This window comes from Cetorhinus maximus, chromosome 20, assembly GCF_964194155.1.
Source record: "Cetorhinus maximus chromosome 20, sCetMax3.hap1.1, whole genome shotgun sequence".
Taxonomy (NCBI): Eukaryota; Metazoa; Chordata; class Chondrichthyes; order Lamniformes; family Cetorhinidae; genus Cetorhinus; species Cetorhinus maximus.
The window spans coordinates 63714672-63736646 of NC_135898.1; the positions used below are offsets into that span (position 1 = coordinate 63714672).

At 42.1% G+C, this 21975-nt stretch overlaps 1 protein-coding gene across 8 annotated transcripts in view; it reads right to left on the reverse strand.

Moving 5' to 3' along the window:
- The window catches only part of LOC144694436 (C-terminal-binding protein 2), a 312875-nt gene that overhangs the window by 145558 nt on the left and 145342 nt on the right, over positions 1-21975 (reverse strand). Inside the window, exon 1 of one of the 8 annotated variants that reach the window (XM_078564838.1) lies at positions 843-2695. The exons of 5 other annotated variants lie outside the window; for them this stretch is intronic. In XM_078564838.1, the coding sequence (XP_078420964.1) occupies positions 843-2643 (1801 nt within the window). In that variant the 5' untranslated portion in view covers positions 2644-2695. Of the gene's footprint in view, positions 1-842; positions 2697-21975 lie in introns of those variants that run through there. 2 more of the 8 variants (XM_078564837.1, XM_078564839.1) reach the window with 2 other exon arrangements.

Below are 21975 nucleotides of genomic sequence, written 5' to 3' on the forward strand. Positions count from 1 at the left end.
ATTAAATGAGTTACTGTTCTGCTAGATGCCCCTATCCATTATTTTCATATATAATGCATTCAATATATATTTTAGAATGCATTTGATTCAAAAATATCATTTGAAACACAACTTTCAATCCTCTACAATCAAGAATTTTTCCAAATGTTGACTTTATGATTCACTATATAGCCCATTACTGATCCATCCTTTAATTCTTTTCAGACATTCCACAGTTCTGAAGTGTAAGGATCTATCACAGCAACCTCATAGGTAATATAGTAAGCGAATACTAGCGAGATAATTGATGTTCTATTGCCTCTCTATTATAAAGAGTGACAGGTACCAAAAGTTAAGGGTTGTCATATAGAATATAAATTTATATTATACAGAAAAATCCCCAGTAATTTTGATGATCGCTGATTCCTCCACAGACCCAACTGTACAATACAACAATATTGTGACTAGAGATCAGAACAAGGTTCCTTTCTAGTTACCTGGATACAAGCAATTGCATTAACAGGAAGGCAACCAACTTAATGTTATCATGATGTGCATAATATCTCTGATCGATTAAACATCTCCAGAGAAAATATTTCAGATAATCAAGAGTTTGGACATCAGGACACAGAGATTTTCAATGCATTAATAATTTTTGAAAAGTTGTGCATCAAAAACAGCAAAACAAAAATAGTACAATATTAGTCTATAAAGTGCAAAGAATGTTTGCAGTCAGTCTCTGTGGGGTATTTTTAGATTCTGTTCACAGGGGACAAGGAAAACTATTGCAGATAACTCCGTTTAAGTAGAACTCTCAAGCACACATATCACACATAAAGTTAAAATGTAAAAAAATGCATTACTTGGTTCAGGTGATGCCATTGTGGAGACAATGATTGGTGGTCCTGTACGTCTGGTCACTTTCTGGTTTGCAGTATTTGCCAGCCTGTAAGCTGAGCTCGTGGGTACCAGTGTAGATTCCATTTGTCCTCCTGGCTTTCGGAGAATCTGAGGACTACTGTGAGGGCTGTGTAATGGAGAATGAGCCATGCTGCGCTCCCTCGTCATTAGTTCTATGGGTACAGTGTAGGTGGTAGAATAGGCGGTTTTGGGACCTGAATTTGGAGTAGCCGGTATGGTATTCATTGCTATTCCAGACTGAGCAGTGTAGATAGGCCCTGATCGCAGATTTTGCAGCCCAACAGGGTTGCTGTAGCCTGGGAAGCTTGAAAAATGATTCCCCAGTCTTCCAGGCCCAGATGAACCATAGGTAGCTGTTTCTAGGAGATGCTGGGATGGGGCACTAGATGGACGGCGGTTCATTTCAGCAAGCCTGGGTGACATTGGTTGCAGTGCCATTGGTAGCTGCTGAACAGCAGAATTATCCATTGCAGGGGCCACTCCTGGCTGGACTCCGTAGTCATTACGCATTAGTTCACTCCTGTGACTGAAGCTGTTTGAACGTGTTCTCGTACGAGCACTGGTGCTTTGCAGCTCTTGTCGTAACTGCATGTCCGCTTTGCAACTCTGGACAAGCCGTAACAGCAACCGTGCCTGACCCAGATTCGAAGCCACAGACTTAATATCATTTTCTTCTAACATGGCGAGGAAGTTTGTTGAATCAAAACCTTGTTGCAGTAAGGCAGCAATTGTACTTTCAGATAACCCCTCTGAACGCAACAGTGCCAGAAATTCAGCTTTGTTGTCATGTCCAGGTATTCCTGCAGGGAAGTGGCCGCGAGCTATCATAGCATTCTCATAACCATCATAAACTGGCTTTGAAATCAAACCATCTCTCTGTGTGCTATAATCAGACATCATTCTTGTTGCCATTCCTTGTCTAGGAGCGTGGTTTAATGTGCCAGGAGACATCATTCTATCCAAAGTGTTCTCACATCGAGATCCAGTGGCAGGATCCACAACTAAACATGTTGGAGCAACCTGTCGGGAACCTGTGGAGTCCAGTGGTCGACCAGTGGTGTCACTGTACATCTGCTTATTAGTGAGAGATGGTGGCTCTGCTCCGTAACGAGGGAGAGGCGTTTCAGCACCATACCTAGCAGGAGAAGGATCCCGACTACGTATTTTTTGTCCATCGAGAATCAGCTTACCGGAAGGATCATGATACATACGGTTTATTTCAGGACGTGGAGGAGGCCTCCCTTGCAAGTGGTCCCATGACATCCTCCCTCCTGACATCCCATAATTCTGTGGTGATCTGTTAAGCATATGATCCCTATAAAACCGTGCCTCTTCAGAGGGCCTAACACCCAAAGCAGGCTCTGAATAGTAATCCTGAGGAGGCACTGAGCTGCGTCCAGACATTACGGCCTGTTTTTCGTAGGAATGAGAGAATTCAGGCAGAGAACTTTTCCTCACAGGTCTGCGATCATACCGATTGGAGTAACCACGGTCAATCCCAGAGTCTGGATAAATGTAACATTCGTAATTATGTTCATTTTCCCCTGTAAAGTCGTTGCCATGAACTCTGATGCTATGTGGGTCGTCGCAAACAATTTCACCGCAGTAGTTTAATGAATTTCTTCTCCTGGGAGACCTTTGGTATTCGTCTACACTGTCGTTGTCCCAGTTGTCTTCGTACCATCCACTAGAGTCCCAGCTCTGAGAGCGGCCAACAGTTGTATGCTTGCTAGGGACAGGCATTGGAATAAAATGACTTCAGCTTAGTTAAAGAGGCGGGACCTCTGGTTACAAAAACATGAAACAAAGCAGGCTGGTTTCACCTGAGCCCCCACTGGGACTGCAGAACTAAGCAACTGGAGGTTTCTATTACAAAGTACTGCTTGAATTATTAATCCACAGAAACATCAGTAGAAACAAAACACAACGCACCTTGTTATCAATTCTCATTTCACAACGACCGAATGAAAGGTCCTCTTTGTGTGTCTGCTTGCAGATGGAAAGGGTAGCTTCCTTTAATCCACACATTTATCCTTTCTTGCTTGGGACACTGCTTGTGTGGGCAACTGGTATGGCAGGGCGCACGGATTAAGTACTAAATTAAACCAGTAAAGCCTTTGCTCTTTGTGACATCAATCGAGCTCATTCCAAGACTGTACATTACTCATATGCTTGATTGGACCACTGAACAATTTGCTATCGAATTATTTAAGTGTTTTTTGCATTTTTTAGGAAGTGTATTTATAAGTGGAGGGCCTTTGTGTTTTCCGGCAATAGGCCAGGGGGAGGGGAAATTACAGAGGTAAAAAAAGCCCTGAAAATCCCTCACTGTCAGCACAATTCAAATCCATCTTGATGAGATACTAATCCAGTGAATACAGCTGGAAACAAATTGCATGCGAGTGGGAATGTTGACAAAATAGAAATTTCAAACTGAATAAGCAAAGAATTAGAACTAAAAGGATTCTTTCAGTCTAACAGCGGAAATGTTCCTGTGCCCTATTGGTTTAGTGACGTAATCGTGGTATTTATTTTATATGCAAAGTCAAATTTAGCAACCTAAATCATGCTGAGTGAAGATTCAGTGCACATCATTACTATAAGACGAAAATCCTCTCATCATCTCACGAGGGAAAATTGCCAGAACGTAATCTGGAATTTGCAGCGTTTAAGAGCACAGCAGAGGTCAAACACTCCATGGAAGAAACAAAAGGGACAGAATTCACTCCACTAGGGTACAAATGGGCACAGTGAGTAATGCACTGCCCAGCTAAGTTTATGCAGTCAGTAACAAAATAAATAGGATTCATTTTTAAACTGAAAAATAACCACAAATGTTCGCCCATTTACAAATGTGAGGAATTTGGCTCTCTGTCAATGGTGATCATTTTTATATTTTGTTTTATAACTGTTTACAAAATAGGTTGATGCTTTTATTTTGTCATTATAGTGGCCCATTAATGATCATCTCTGTTCCAATCTCCCATTGCCAGGCATGACAACTCAGATCCAATCTGACCCCAAAGAAACTCTGCTTCACCCCTTAACTGAACCCTCACACCACCACTCAGGACAGTCATCACTAATTGGTCATTAGACAATATGCAATGTGGGTCTAAGCCCCTGCTAAGTGTACAGCAGATACTAGGAGCTCCGCAGCACAACTCATCATATAATGCACAGTTGCATCGGTGCCGTACTCCTGACAGCAAGATATACTACAATACTGAAATACTTGAAAAGTGCTGACAATGTTGTGCACATGACAGTCCCTGCCAAAGTTCCATCTTACTATGCAGGATGGTTAGTATCAAACACATTAACTACATATTAAAAATGCATAACAAATGGTTCCTTTGTGCCTACAACTTCCAATTAAGAGAAACTATAAAAGTTCAGTCAAATGATCAGCTGGCAATATCAGCGTTGACTCTGGTGTTTCCAGCCTGTCACTTACCATTAAAGTAAAACACCTAAACCTATTAACTTCACTGGATAAGATTGCTTTCCTGATTTACTGTTGATATCAACTGAGTATTAATAACTATGCTGTACTAGTTAGGAATATTTAAAACTGTCACAGTGGAAGTCATTAAGATGTGAAGCTAGTAAATTTACTTATAAACCTTTCGTTGATCACAAAAGATAATCCAACATGGTGCAGCATCACAAATAACACACTTAAGTATTATCTGAAAGACCATGGAAATAATGTTTTGGAAATAAATAAAAAAACAAAAATTGTATGGTACTATACCATGATAGTACAAATTAAACCTAATAATTTACTGTTTATGAAGATGAAGGAATAACACACATTTAAAAAACTATTAATTAAGATGCCAAAGTGTGTTTAATCAGTGCGATATTTATTGTCAATAATTTTACTGTGACTAAATGCTTTGGCTGCACAGTGAGCAAATATCAGGATCGATATGTTGTAGAAAGAACAGACACATTGCTTTACTAAGAAACAGAATTGGTCTGAGTGCCTCAAAAAAAATCAGAGTAATGAGAGAAGAGCGTAATCCTTTTGACAATGGAAATGGTCATATATGGTCAAGAAAGCATCAAAATGTGGACAATTATGCAAGGTTTAAATTATCATTAATTGTTAATTTGAATAACATACTTACAGTGTTGCTGAATTAAAATGTCTCTTTCCACTTCAGCGAGACCGCCAGCTCAATAGCCAGAAACTAATGGAACAGTCAGTATCGCTAGCATTTGATCTAGAGTATTTGACTCTGTCTAGTTCTTTTTCCTGGAGTATTGCCACTGATGGAAATTTCTATGATTCTCTGTTGTTGAGATTAAACCCTGCTTATGTACAGTGGCCTAGAGTTTGACAGCTGCATGCCCAAATAACATGCCCAAATAGTAGCAAATTCAAATGAATCAATGAATAGAAACTGAGGAAAATGTAGATATTTCCTACAGGATGTAACAATAATGAAAACAGTGCCAGAACTGGCACAGACCAAGATAGACATGCTGACAAAAAGTATTGTTACTTTAAAAGGAAATACTAACGGAAGTTTGAACAATGGCCAGCAGTTAAGATGTTCTGTTGTAAGTAGTTAAGAATCCCAGAGGTCGCGAACACTCAAATCTGCTAACCACATAAATGACAGATTATATCTGTTCTCAGCCAGATCAATAGATGGGAGGATTCATATCTGGGGGAAAAAAAGCTAACACTACGTCTGGGTTCTCCTACAGCGACTGTACTTTTGATTTGTGTATGTTTGGAGTTTCAAAGAGGCTGCAGTTCATTTGGGCACTTTTGCAGTTGAAAGGACAATTCATGAGGCGAACTGAGGTAATTAATGATTGAAGGGGAAATGGAAAAAACGTACATATTGAATGAGAATGACAATTGAGTATCTTATCTAAAACAAGTACAACAGCATAGCAACAAAGTGACCACAGATCATTAACATGCCTGAACCACCTAGACTTAAGACCTTGCAGTTAAAAATAAACTTAAGGATCAGGCAGTAGATTAGTGTGATTTATTTTCAATTTGTCAATACTTGTTAATGTTAATTTAAAAATGTCCAGCAGAGGCATCCACTATGTCTACTGCATCAGACCCTGCCAAGATAGATCTCAAATATGTGCTGGGAATTTTTGCTGTACTAATTAACTGACTGCATTTAACAGTTTGCCAAATGTACATGTTACAGTCTTCTGATATTTTGACTTATCGAGCCTCCAAAACAACCAAAAAGAAAATTCTGTGACCATAAGGCCAATTGCTATCATAAAACAAATGCATTGATCAATTATTACACACTGAACTGCTGTAGATGGTTCTATAGCTATAAAAATGGACCAGATATGTTATATATCCTATGATAGGAATACCATCAGTTATGAACTTGCCATATTGGTGCACAGATGGGCTGCAAAGTAGCCCAGCTCTACATTATACCAGCACAGAGAGACAATCAGCAGAACAGCGTATAGAATGTAATCCATTAGCAGGAACTGAAGGAATGGCAGAGATAGGGCCTATGCATCTGAACGAGCTAATTCCCTGGAGCAAGGTTACACACTTCATGGTTCTACCGGACCACCTTCTATAAAAAAAAATTTGAATACAAGATAAATATTGGGCCAGACAAAATAAGGAAATCCTGCCACTTTAATCAAATCCTCTATCTGCACCAGTTCTGTCCCAGTCAGCTTTTTCATTAAGAATGTTTGTCTTTACAAATGTTTCTGCAGAGGCAAAGGCACAACACTGAAAAGCCATCCGCTGAGAAGCTAATGAATAATTGCATGCCATCAAAAATGATTCACTTTGCTACATGCTGGCAGTACTTTGCCATTTACTGAGTGCATATCTGCTTTAACTAAACCTGCCATGCTCAGTAGCTACAGCATCAATCAGTTTCTTTTAATGATTAGTCCATATCTACTTTGATACCTTTTTTGCTTTTATCTTAGTATTAAACTAGGCCTCTAGTTTACTGGTGTAGTAGCATAGCCACCACATAATCTTGCTCACATGCAACAATGCTGTAAATGTGGCTATTTTGGTTAATGATTTCTCCACAGGGGTTGTAACACTTTATAGAGCACATTTTTGCTACAGAATGCCGCTCATCATAATGTAAACTTAGATGGCTGTTTTTCACCTGGAAAACAGGCACAACACCCAATAATTTCCAGGTATAGGCGTAAAACAAAACATCACTTCTACAGTTTAAGAGAATGCCTGTTTGAAACTTTTGGCTTTAGAGGCATTGGTTTTCAAACTTTACTTAAGTTGTCATATCGTCATGCTTGTAACTAGTTTGGTGAATTAGCTTAGGTGGGACTGTTCCCCTACACAATCTCCTCCGTTCTTGCATTTCTCAGCTCCATTCTAAATTACAGTCTAGAAACTTTGCAATTACTGTAACACAACGTTATTCAAAGTGTACTCAAATATTAATGTGCCCCATGGGTTAAATTTTAACTAATGAATTTTTGGTTTACACTGCTTGTTCGGGTTAGAAGTTATCCCCTACAATAGCTCAAAATGGATTAAATTTGAAGATCCCAGGTTCTAATTGACTCTAATTTTGTAGAAATAAAACGTGAACTAGATATGGGCAGGCACGTAGAGACAGAAGTTCAACTGTAAGGTACACTAGTGCAGTGGTTATGTTACTGGACTAGCAATCCAGAGACTCTGGACCAAAATCCAGCAAATGGGAGTTCAAATTCTGCTGTGGCATGAGAGTCTGAATTCAGTTTAAATCTGAAAATAAAATGCGGATATCAGTAAAAGTGACCATAATAAAGCTGTGGGCTTATAATAAAAACCCAATTGGTTCACCAAGGTGCTTTGCGAGGGAGACATGCTGCTCTTACCTAGTCTGACCCGTACATGATTCCAGCCCCATACCAACACAACTGTTTTGCTAGGCCACTTCTCGGGGCAGTTACAAGCCACTCAGCTGCACCAAAGAGAGGATGGCCCACTTTTTTAGGGTAATTAGAAATAGGCAATAAATACTAGCCTTGACAGCAACACATATCCTGAGAATGAATTTTTAAAATATTGTAACTTTGAAATAATAACTGAGAAAAATAATGTAGAAGTAATATTCAGCCATATTAAATCTGAATGAGAGCTCCCAATTAGTGTTTGAATCCTCAAGGTTTTAAGGCAAAGGATGATTTTCTGGCTATATTTCCTCTGCAAAATTCTTCCTTTTTCTCATGAAGTGGTAGCACATGTTGGAATAGAGTGTCAAGGGGAGCCCGCACAATCTCCCAATTCACATAGCTTGAACAACATACATTAGCAGGTAATTTCATAACAGAGGGACACTATAGCTGAACTTGATCTTATCCTGAAATTACATCCATAAATCCATTTTATTTCCTGGTGGGGTCACTGGATAACAATCATACGAACATAGGAACATATGAATTAGGGGCAGGAGTAGGACATTCAGCCCCTCGAACCTGCTCCACCGATCAGTAAAAACATAGCTGAGCTGCTTGTGGCCTCAACTCCACGTTCCTTCCGATTCCTGGTTACCTGGAGCTGGGGTTCCACTGCACTGCACTGATCCCTGTGGCACTCCACTCGTTACATTTTGCCAACCCAAAAATGACCCATTTAAGCCTACTCTTTGTTTTGTGTTACCTAATTAATCCTCTATGTATGCTAGTATGTTACCACTCCCCTACACCATGTAATCTTATCTTGTATAGTCACCTTTTATGTGGCACCATGTCAAATGCCTTCTGGAAATTTAAGTACACCGTATCCACAGGTTCACCTTTATCCCTGTTACTTGTTACTTCCTCGAAGGGCTCTAATAAATTAGTTGACTCCCTTGTCAATCAAAAATCTATCTAACTCAGCTTTAAAAATATTCAATGACGCTGCCTCCACCACTCTCTGGGGAACAGAGCTCCCCTGACTCATGACCCTCAGAGAAAACATTTCTCCTCATCTCCTTTTTAAATGGAAGACCCCTTATTTTTTTAAGCTGTGCCCCCTAGTTTTAGTCTCTCCCTCAAGGGAAAGCATCCTCTCAGCATCCACCATGTCAAGTCCCCTCAGGATCTTATATGTTTCAATAAGATCGCCTCTCATTCTTCTAAACTCCAATAGATACAGGCCCAAACTGTCCAACCTTTCCTCATAGGATAACCCCGTCATTCCAGGAATCAATTGAGTGAACCTTCTCTGAACTGCTTCTAATGTAATTAATGTCCTTTCTTAAATAAGGAGACCACAACTTTACACTGTACTCTAGATGTGGTCCCATCAATGTCCCGTTCAACTGCAGCAAAACAACATCCCTACTTTTATATTCCATTCCCCTTGCAATAAATTACAACATTCCAATTACCTTCCTAATCACTTGCTGGAGCTGCAAACTAACTTCTTGTGATTCATGTACCAGGACACCCAGGTCCCTCTGTACCTTGGAGCTCTGCAATTTCTCTCTAGTTAAATAATAGGCTGCTTTTTTATTCTTCCTGCCAAAGTGGATAAGTTCATATTTTTCCACTTGATACTCCATCTGCCAAATTTTTTACCCACTCACTTAACCTATCCATATCCCTTTGCAGACTCATGTCCTCTTCACAACTTACTTTCCTACCTACCTTCATGTCATCAGCAAATTTAACAACCATACCATCTATATCAATGACTTGGATGACGGGACTGAACGTAAATAGCTGAGGCCCCACTGCACTGATCCCTGTGGCACTCCACTCGTTACATCTTGCCAACCCAAAAATGACCCATTTAAGCCTACTCTCTGTTTCCTGTTAGCTGATCAATCCTCTATGTATGCTAATATGTTACACCCCCCTACATCTTGTAATCTTATCTTGTGTAGTCACCTTTTATGTGGCACCGTGTCAAATGCCTTTTGGAAATTTAAGTACACCGTATCCACAGGTTCATCTTTATCCATGTTGTTTGTTACTTCCTCAAAGAGCTCTAATAAATTAGTCAAACATAATTTCCTTTTCACAAAACCATGTTGACTCTGCCTGATTGCATTGAGATTTTCTAAGTGCCCCGCCATAACCTCCTTAATAATAGATTCCAGCATTTTCCCTCTGACAAATATTAAGCTAACTGGTCTATAGTTTCCTGCTTTCTGTCTCCCTCTTATCTTGAATAGAGGAGTTACATTTGCTATTTTCCAATCTAATGCGACCTTTTCAGAATCTGGAAATTTTGGAAAATTAAAACCAATGGAGCTACTATCTCAGCAGCTACTTCTCTGAAATCCATCAGGACCTGGGGACTTGTCAGCTTTTAGTTCTAATAGTTTTTTCAGTACCCTGTCCTTGGTGATTGTAATTGTTTTAGTTTCTCCCCCCCACCACTTTCATCTCTTGACGCACACTTATTTCTAGGACGTTATTTGTATCTTCTACAGTGAAGACAGATGCCAAATATCTACAGGTTCCACCTTGGTCGATATGTTTCAGTTCCACATTAGTTGAGGTATTTACTCACTGAGCTCTGCAGGCGCACTTCCTTCTAGTCCATGTTCAGTTAAGTTTTCCCGTTGAAAGTTCCCAATGACATTTATGCCCAACTCCGTCACAAAAACCTGGATTCTGCAGGCTCTGCTGCAATCAGGTAAATGTCAAAAGGAAATTCATTGGCCCTCAAGAAGAAAATCCACAAGCCCATAACTTCAAAAGGATAGCTACAGCAGAGTCATGGAGGAACATTTCCAGATGGAATCTCTGGTTTATAGGATTAAACAGAATATCTAATTGTTCATCAGCAAAGTAAAAAATACATCGGATTGCAACCTAACCAGTTAGAACTGGACTTGGACCCTTGAGTTTGTTAACCTTCAAAATGCTTGCCCAACATTATTGTGCTCCATCAATAGGTTCTTGTTTATTTAATAGGGTGAGGTTAGCACAGGTCCAACATGCACGGCACACTTCTGTCCAATTAAGCATTTTTATATTTTTGTTGACTATAACCTCTGAACTAAAATCTTCCCTTTTTACTTTTGTAGCATGCTTGCATCAATTGTAAGGTTAATTGGGAAAAAAATGGATTCCCACCGAGGATTTGTTCTTGATCTGTTCTTCACAATCAGGAAAAGCTGGAGCCCAGCCCCACCTTGCACTGTGCTGTCAGGGTTATGATTGACAAGCATGTGGTATTCATCGGTGGTACATTATTCTTCAGGTAACTAGATATCAATAAAAAGGAGAAAAAATTTGCATTTATATAGTGCCTTTCACATCCTTGGAATATCTCAAATGCTTCTAGGTCAATGAATTACTTTAGAATAGCACTCAATATCATTATGTGAACAAGTGCAGCAGTCAACTTGTGCACAGCAAGATTCCACAAACATCAATGAGATAAATAGCTAATCTATTGTTTTAGTACTTTTGAAGAAACTGAAATAACTTCATGCTCTTTTTCGAACAGTGTAATCTTTTACGTTCACCTGAACAGCCTCCAGGTCTCCCTCTCAGCAACTTGGATAATGCTGATATTGCACAACATGTGTGCATTAAATTATTTGGAATCTACATTCAAAGTCATTTCAAATGGGATTAACAAGTACATGAAATGCTTAAGAGAACAAATGGAGGACTTCACATGCTACATCTTCTCAAGCATCACAATGTATCTCAAACTGATCTATTCACTGTGTTTAATAGTTAGTAATTGTTGAATAAGCAGCACATGTTTGGAATGCTGGACTTACCAACAGCATGTAATCAAAAGCCCAACCAATCAGCACTCTCTTCTCATGCCCAGTCTACCTCAGATTACCCTGGAAGAATAAGGTGTTTCAAAAACTTAAGCAACAGGTGAAGCTAGCTCAGCCATAGCAACGCGAGTAGTATTCTTCACCAACAGAATGCTGCTGTCAAGCCAAAAAGACATTCTGTCTATCACACAAATGAGTAATGTAGTAGATGAATTTCAGTGCCAGTGTGATGCCAGGTATGTCAGCCGTATGTCCCAACAACTGGCGGATCATATCAAGCAGCACATACCTTCGGCTGTTCACAACAGGTAAAGTACTAACTGTACCCAACCAGCCTGTGTTTGCAAAACTCAAAACAGTGTCCAACATTAGATGTCATTCCACGATTGGACAACACTTGCTAAACAATCCTGAATGTGCTAAGAATTACACCGACAACCAATTTAAGATTATCAGTCATGCTCGCAGGGTGGCTCACTTACGCATGCTGGAAGCCACATATATTCATGCACAGGGCCTCATCCTTTGTAGATAGAAGGAGCATGTCCACACATTGTGCCTTTTTCAACTAAACAAAAGCTTGACGCACAACTATTCCCTGGGTCATTCTCCATGGCAATACCTTGACCAATCAGAGTCGGCCTGGCCTAGTTTGAATTTGAACAATAGCTTGGCAGTTAACTGTTCCCTGCTGCATTCTCCACAGCAATGCCTCTGCCAGAGTCCAGTTATTAACCAATCAGCACTCTCTTCTCATGCAGTATAAATTGTTGTTTCCTTTCCTGTTGGTCATCTTGTGATCTGTCCTGATGAGTGCAAGATGAAAAGCTTAGACAGCACGTCTCTTTATCCAGAAAAACTCAAGTTCTGTATTACCAAACAAATCTTATCAACATTGCGATCATATTCCAATGTGAGGATGTGTAAGCACTGGCCATCATTTGAGTATGCGCAGCCAGGGCATGTCTCAAGCAATCCATCATTTGCAACACTCCATGTTCTGAGTTCCGAGAATGATGCCTGCACCAAGTATGCAGCGAAGTCATTGTATCTCCTGCTGCTGTTGCCCCGATGTGAAATGTGAGGTGGATGCAAAGAGTCCTCAAGGGGAGTTAAATAGGCTGTGAGAGTGGCAAGGAACACTGTAGAGTCAGTTTGAGGGTTAAAAGAGTGAAGCTCTCCACTATGGTCTGAACAATAGAAAACCAGAGGCTTCCCTACATGTTAGGAGAACGATGAGGTGTGCATGTCCAATCGTTCCTGGTTGTCTCTGTTCAAATGTAGTTGGCAACGGGTAAGTTAGCCTCGACTGCATGAGAGATTGCATGTAGGATTAAAGAGATGTGTGCTCAGTTGACTGCAGCCTTTGTGAGACCTCACATGGAGAATTGTTCGGCCTGCTCATCTCTTTATCAAGGGTGGGAATAGACCTTGCATAAAGTGATTGCAACCAAAGTGTACTGAACATCATTAAAGGATCGAGATATTGTCCCATGAGGTGAGAGTGAGTAGAATGAGCCTGTCTGCTGGACCATGCAGAGGACTGAGAGGCTCTGTATGTGTTGCATCAAGAGCTCTCACAGGGCTCTGCAGGATCAATGCAGGAATGATGTTTAACCTGGTTGGGGTGTCCAAAATGACAGATCACAGCCTCACAGCAACGCTAAGGGCATCCAGGACTGAGATTTGTAGGACTCTCCAGTTAGAAGCTCGTGATGGTCGGTCCTCAACACCCCATAGTGCAGTCAAGGCAGTGACATTGAACGGACTCCAAAGTTACCTCAATACTTTTCGGAACGAGGTTTGCTATTGCCTTTGGGGTCAATTTAAACTAAATTGGCAGGGGATGGGGTCCTGAAAAGTGGTTCAGAGGGAAGAGAAGCTGAGAGGAGTTAAAACGCGTGTAAGTGAGTCTGGAAGGCAGAGGAAACATAGGCTACATAGGAAAGGAGTGAGCTTAGCAAGGCTAAATGGAATATATTTTAATGCAAGGAGCCTGAGGAATAAGATAGACGAGCTGAGGGCACAGATAGGCACATGGGAGTATGATATCATAGCTACGACCGAGATTTGGCTAAAAGGGCAGGATTGACAGATCAACATTCCTGGATATAGGGTATTCAGGTGAGATAGAGGCAGATAGAAGGGAGGGTGGGGGGGGGGGGGGTCACAATATTGATCAAGGAATCAATTATAGCAGTGAGGAGGGATGATATCTTGGAAGGATCATCAAATGAGGCCATATGGGTAAAGTAAAAGTCACAAAAAAGGCAAACACACTGCTGGGTGTGTACCATAGGCTCCCAAAGAGCCAGGGAGAGATAGAGGATCAAATATGTAATCAAATTTCAGAGAAGTGTAAGAATAATAAGGCAGTAATAGTAGGGAATTTTAACTCCCAAATATTAACTGGGATAGTTTTAGTGTGCAAGGTATGGAGGGAGCAAAATTCTTAAGTTGCATCCAGGAGAACATTTTTAGCCAGTACGTAGAAAGCCCAACAAGTTCTGGACTTAATATTCGGAAATGAGCCCGGGCAGGTGGAAGGCGTATCAGTAGGGGAGCATTTTAGAGATAGTGACCATAACTCAGTTATATTTAGGATAGTTATGGAAAAGGATAAGGTTGGGCTGGGAATAAAAGTTCTAAACTGGGGAAAGGCTAATTGTACTAAGATGAGAAACGGTTTTGCCCAAGTGGACTGGGAGTGGCTACTTGCAGATAAAACTGTGTCAGAGCAGTGGGAGACATTCAAGGAGGAAATAGCGAGAGTACAGGGCAAATATGTCCCCATAAAGACAAGGGGGGTGGGAAACCAAGTCTGGAGAACCTTGGCTGTTCACAGACATAAAGGTTAGGATTAAGAGAAAAAGAAAAGCTTATGGCAGATACCAAGGGCTCAATACAGAGAGTCCCTAGAGGAGTATGAAAGTGCAGGGGGGAACTTAAAAATGGAATTAGGAAAGCTAAGAGGATGCATGTGAAAGCATTGGTGAGTAGACTAAAGGAAAACTCAAAGGGGTTTTTTAAAATAGATAAAGACCAAGAGAATAACTAGGGAATGAGTAGGGCCAATCAGGAACCTTAGAGATAATCTGTGCATGGACCCAGAAGACATGAGTATAGTCCTCAATGAATACTTTGCGTCGGTCTTCACAATGGAAAAGGACGACGCACGTATAGACATCAGGGAGGACCACCATGAAATATAGAGAGAATTAAGAGAGAGAGAGGAGGTAATAGCAGGTTTAGCGGCCTTAAAAGTGGATAAATCCGCAGGCCTGGATGAGATGTATCCCAAGCTGTTGAGGGAGGCAAGGGAAGTGCTATCAGGGGCCCTGGCAGTAATTTTCAAATCCTCTCTAGCCACAGGTGAGGTGCCAGAGGACTGGAGGACTGCTAACGTTGTCCCATTATTTAAAAAGGGAGGAAGGGACAGACCAGGAAATTACAGACCAATCAGTCTAACCTCGGTGGTGGGGACATTACAAGAAAGAATTCTGAGGGACAGAATATATCTGCACTTGGAGAGACAGGGATTAATCAGGGATAGTTAGCATGGATTTGTTAAGGGAAGGTCGTATTTGACAAATTTGATCGAAATTTTGAGGTAACCAGGAATGTCGATGAGGGTAATGCATTTGATGTGGCCTACATGGATACTAGCAAGGCTTTTGATAAGGTCTCTTATAGCAGACTGGTCAAGAAAGTAAAAGCCCATGGGATCCAAAGCAAAGTGGCACATTGGATCCAAAATTGGCTGAGAGGCAGGAAGCAGAGGATGATGGTAGAGCGATGTTTTGTGACTGGAAGTCTGTTTCCAGTGGAGTTCTTCAAGGCTCAGTGCTGGGGCCCTTGCTGCTTGTGGTGTACATAAATGATTTGGACTTAAATGTAGAGGGTATGATCAAGAAGTTCGTGGATGACATGAAAATTGGTAGGGTGGTAAATAGTGAGGAGGATAGCTGTAAACTGCAGGAGGGTATCAATGGCAGAGCAGTGGCAAATGGAATTCAACCCGGAAAAATGTGAGCTAATGCACTTGGGGAGGCTAACAAGGCAAGGGATTACACTATGAATGGTAGGACCCTGGAAAGCACTGAAGATCAGAGGGACCTTAGTGTGCATATCCACAGATCCCTGAAGGTAGCAGGGCAGGTAGATAAGGTGGTTAAGAAGGCATATGGGATACCTGCCTTTATTAGCCGAGGCATAGAGTACAAGAGCAGGGAGTTTATCCTGGGACTGTCTAAAATGCTGGTTAGGCCACAACTGGAGTACTGCGTGCAGTTCTAGTCATCACATTATAGGAAGGGTGTGATTGCATTGGAGAAGGTGTAGAGGGGGTTTACCAGGATGCTGCCTGGGCTGAAGGGTCTGAGCTACGAGGAAAGATTGGATAGGCTGGGGTTGTTTTCCTTGGAGCCACGAAGGTTGAGAGGGGACCCGATTGAAGTGTATAAGATTATGAGGGGCATTGATAGGGTAGATAGGAAGGCATTTTTTCCATTAGCAAAGGGGTAATAACCAGGGGGCATAGATTTAAGTTAAGAGGTAGACGTCTAAGAGGGGAGTTGAGGAGAAATGTTTTCACCCAGAGGGTCTGGGAGTCTGGAACTGCCTGAAAGGGTGGCTGAGTCAGAAACTCTCGTAACATTTAAGAAGTATTTAGATATTCGCTTGCGTTGCCCTAGCCTCCAGGGTATGGGCCAATTGCTGGAAAATGGGATTAGTGTCTTCAGATCTTTGTTGACCGGCGCGGACATGATTGGTCGAATGGCCTCCTTCTGTGCTATAAACGTCTATGAGTTAAAATAAGGAGCTGTGGCCTGCCAACTAGTAGAGGATTGAAAACGAAATATTAAAGGTTAAGTATCGGCAGCTTACTCTGCCTGGAATCTGTTAGCTATTAGATTGTCACATGCCTGCCTGCCGCAGTGTACCCTTGCAGTGACGTCCGTGATTTCCTGGCCCTTCGCATCACCATCCCCATCATCAGAGTAGACATCTCAGGCCTCTATGTCTCCCTCAGCCAAGACATTCCCCCTGTGTTGCGCAAAGTTGTGCAGGGCGCAGCAGCCAACAACAATCCCAGGAGCAGTCTGTGGTGAATATTGGAGAGCCCTGCCTGAGTGGTTCAAACATCTGAACCTCATCTTTAGGAGGCCTATAGTCTGCTCAATAGTGGCCCTTGTGGAGGCATGTGTGGCTTGTAGCTCTCCTCGGTGGCACTTTGGAGATGGCAAACTGGTGTCATCAGCCAAGTCTTCTGGGGGTATCCCTTGTCCCCAAGGAGCCAGCCCTTAATCACCAAGGTCCTTGAAAAATTTGTGGCACCTGGGAGTGGTTCAGAACCTAAGCATCATGAGTGTTCTCTGGGAACCGTGCACAAACATGCAGGATTTTGTATTGTGTAATCACATATCAGCTGCATGTTCAAAGAGTGGAAACCGTTCCTGTTGAAGGAAGTGACTGGCTGATGCCAGGAAGCTCTCAACGCCAAATGTGTGCAGTCAATAGCCCCTTGTACTTGTAGGAATCCTGCGATTGCTGCAAACCCAATGCTTTAGCTGCCTGGTCCCAGGGTCCAAGTGGAATTTGACAAATTGATGCTTTGTCCTGAAGAGGGCAGCTGTCACCTTCAGATGATTCGTCATTGACTGGGAGATGCTGCACAAATCCCCACTGGAGCCCTGGAAAAAGCCACTGGCAAAGAAGTTTAGGGCGATGGTGACCTTTAAAGTCATCGGCATGGGATTGCCTCCAAGTCCTTGCAGATGCAGGTCTTCATGGAGCAGCTGGCAGATATGAGCAACCACATTCCAGGACATCTTAAGATGTCTCCGGCTTTTGTTTATCTGTAGGTAGCAACTCTCCGTCGTATTGGCCCCTGGTCACCAGCACCCTGACCTTCTCGAGGCTCCACTGCCTTTTCTGTTCTGGTTATTGCTCCTCCTGGCCCTGGGCTAACCTGTGTTGGTTCCTCCTCATCTGGACGATAGCCATTAGAAAGACAGGGTTGCCTGGAGCCTGCATCATCTAGACCTCAGAGGATCTGTAAATGATTTACAGTGATCCATCTGGTCAGCATGTTCTTTGTAGATTAGCCTCCATCTCTGAGCTTCTAAACCAATGCTAAGCCCTGTGCCTGGCTTTCACCTAGACATGGCATCCCCACTCCACCCCACCCCACCCCTTCCAGATGAAGGATATCCTGGAGGACCACAGAAGAATGTTCTTCCCATTCAAAAACAATTACGCATGAGACATTGCGCACTGACCGGGGTAGTGACAGCTATGTTCGAGAACCCTCCCTCAGACACTATTCAGTTTGCCTAGAATACACGTGAGACTCTACAGTGAGACCATTGCCTTGGCATCGTAGAAAAACATACCACATAAACCCTTGTCAGCCATGACCATTTACCTGGGAGGATGGAGGTTTGGAGTTAGGAGTTTGCTGCCGTCCACCACCCACGCCCCCTGGAAGCATCCACCTCCCTCCCTCCCTGCCTCTGACAGCAGCAAGTGCCAATTAGCACACAATGTACAGCAGCTCCTGGCTTCTCACTGGAATGCGATCCATTACTCACGGAGCAAAGCTGGACTATTGGGTGTTGGAACCTTGGGGGCAGATCTCAGCTGAGCCTGGAGTGGACTAATAATTAATAGGATGCCCCTGTCCTCAGCCCAAGAAAGTGAGACATTAACTCCTCCCACCCAAAAAGAGACCCCTCCCATATCAAATGCTTAAGAGATTTTATGAACTGCGCAACAACCCTGAGAGCTTCAGCATGGCGTATGTGAGGTTTGCCAGCTCATCAAGCACCTCACTAGCCACACCCTTTAGATCCATCTCTCTACGACATTCACTGCCCAGAGAGGCCATCCAGCACCCTACAGCAGGACCAAGGCATGTGTGACATACTTATCCTCCTAACATGCCCCAGACAGTCTGGCTGTCTTCCCCAGACACCTTCCTAACACGTCCCAGACAGTCTGGCGCTCTTCCCCAGACACCCTTTTGCCCTTTCGTGCTGATCCTGCCTCCCCTGTCCAACCTCTGTTCCACCCTTCCCTGCTGATCCTGCCTCCTCCGTCCAGCTTCCACTCCACCTTTCCTGCTGATGCTGACCCCACTGCCCAGCCTTTGCGCAGTTTGGCCTACCGGCATTCAACCTCAAGCGAGAGACTGACATTTCTGAGTGATCCCCAAGATGGCCAAAGCAGGCATAGCATGCAAGACTGTTGCGCCTTGTCAAGTTTTCTGTGTCTTGGTGTCGCAATTATAAACAGCGCTGCTACTGTTTTTCAAATCCAGGCAACATCACTCTACTTTCTACCTCTTTGTCCAATTTGCTTTTTAATCAATAGAAAATTCACCAGTAGTTCTGGAGCTGGAAGTTGGTAAGCTGCATTGAGTGCATATGTGCACTGCTCTGCTATCCTCTCCACTGCACTCTATGATTAGTGTGGCAGAAGCATAACAGGAACATCCTCACTTGCACCACTGCACAAAAGTTGGTGTTACTGTTGCAGAAATGCATTATGATAGCTTTAAGTTTGGAGATTCTTTAAGAGGCCTTTCAGATAGGCCAAGTTGTACCAAACGCATTTCACCTGGTCCACACTGACCGAATGGAAGCTGGAAATTTTTACATCACTCACTCCTGCAGGGAATATTTAAGGGAGCCCTGCAATTAAGACTGCAGGGCATTCAGGAAAACCATTCGTCCACATTTCCTGATCTCAAAACAGCCCCCAGCATGGAATGTACCTCCAAACTAAAATCGCATACTATGTTTGCACAGAGTAAAACTTGGGACTATACTGCATTTATTTTTCAACTATTCATACAAACGCAAAAAAGCATCAGGATGTTACAAGAGAAGCTTAGTGGGAAGGTAAACATTTATATATGTTGAAGAAAGATGTGGAATATTAAGTACTAAATGCAACTGAAATGGATTAGAAAAATATCTACACAGATGAGTAAATCCTGCTCTGATCAGACTAGTTAAGCAGCATTAGGTGAAATGAGTTCACCTTAAATCTGATCGTCACACCAAAAGGAAACAGAACAATTTTACCAGCAGGTTGAGAGGAAAAAGAAGTCTCATAAGCTCCTTAAACTGTTGCCATAACTCAGCTCACATCATAGTGGCCCCAGTTCCTAAGAATGACATATTATTCCACTGGGCATTGAATTTCATTACCGTGTTGCAGCACAGAAACATCTTTCGCATCACATAATTACTTACAAAACTGTGTTATTATACACAGGCTGCTTCTGCTTTTAACAGCTGCTTTATAGATTCAGTCTTAATCATGATTAAACACTTATTAATGGAACCTAGGTTAAGCAGCCACCTGTCTAATGCAGACAATTGTTGATAGAACAGAAAATGAAGCTCTAAGGATTTTACAATATACAGTTTCCTATATTCTACAAAATACAGTATCTCATGATATACAATATCCGACAAGATATAGTATTCTACAGTATCCTACTATATCCAATTATGTATTGTATATGTATATATATGGTGTTCTCTATACTATATAGCATTCTGCAGTATATATCTTACAATATACAAAATCCTTCATCTTACTATATATAGTATATACAATAGGCTCTGCCTAGGTGTTTTGCACAACACCACACATGAGAACACGAGAAAAGAAAAAGCCAATGGACCCATCAAGTCTGATGCTTCCATCAACTACATAAATCCAAATGAAACATAAATTGACAGAGATTCTTTGGTCTTGGTTGACTATCTGTGTCAAATTGTCGTCTCCCTCTATCTTTCAAATAGACAATTTACCCATACACAAACCCTATTTTGAACATACATCCTTAAATTCTGTCCTATAAATGGTATTGGACTCAGAATCCCTTAAAGTAGATAAGTTAAAGGTAACAAAACTTAAATAGTGTCACAGCATTGTAATGTGCAATGCTATTATATTTCATTTTGCCCTTTATTTGCCCTTGGGATACCGGCAGCGCTGGCAAAGTCATTACTAGTTGCCCTAATAAGATGATGGTGGGCTTTCTTTTTAGATTACTGAAATCCTTGTGATGAGGCACTTAAAAGAGAACTGCCTCAAAATGGAGTCAGTTGTCAGGAGTCAGACTGGGGGGTTGGGAGAAGGAAGGGATAATGGTAATTAAGTCATTGAAGCTTAGTCAAACAAAACATACCTTTCCAATGGTAGAAGACAAGCTATCACAACCCAGCTTGAGAGTAAACAAGTGACCTGGAATGTCCAAATGCCAGTGCTTCACTGATTTCAAGAAAATCAGGGGTTCCAGAGCTTTATGAGGTGATTGACATCTTAAGGGCTGAACTCTTCAAACTCTCATCATTCAGATTGGTCAGCAGAACTGAGTAAGTTTCACTGGACATTAAGGCTATATAAGATCAAATCTCCAGTTTTGAGTCCTTAGTTAAGTTTGTTTAGTAATTCTTCTATTAGTCATTGTAATACGCATTGAGAGAGTATTTTGGCTTCTACTATGTATGAAGGTGTCTCTGCAAGATAAGAAAGGCCATCTTCAACAGAGAGAAACATTATAGAAATTAAGAATGTGTGGTTACGCTAGTTAGATAGAGACAGGTATAAGTGTATCAGGCAATATCCAAATTTCCGTGAAAACAAAGGAGATGTAAGTCGGCTACCCAGATACAGTCATTAGCACAGAAGATGAATTTCGTCAAGACCAGAGGATCCTGGAGGAGCGGACAGGACCTCTACAGGCAGGGACTAATCGTGCTGACATCCCAGAAGGCTAACACCATCCTCTCAGAGGAAGGTGAGGCAACCAGTTCATCCAGTCAGCTCAAAGGGACAAGATTCTGCAAGATTTTGAAACATGGCTAACTACAAACATACAGGCCCTGAAATTGGACAGCACCGAAAAACAGGCGGAAGGATCACAATGCTGCACTGTAGGCTTTGAAAAAGGAAGCACAGATGAGGAGAGGCATCTTTAATTCACAGGGGGCCAGGAGGCTCTCCAGACAAACCTTGTGAAAGCAATGGCGGTCAATGCCAAGTTGCCAGGCCCCAATGATCTGTTCAATCACATTTCCTGTGGCAGCATGGTCATGGTTACTATCATAATTGCTGGCAATGCCATCCTCACCCTGCTGCTCTGAGGTTGTAGTTGCAGTAGCAGCAAGTGGAGATTTCAGTGAGGGCTTGATGAAGCAGAGACATCTGACACATTTTTCCTCACTGAGGTTCCCAGGAAGAGAATTGCTCCCTGAACACCCTGGGCAAAAATGGCTTCCTGCTAAGTGCCCTCTTCCCCCTCCTCCCTCTGCCAGCATTTTTC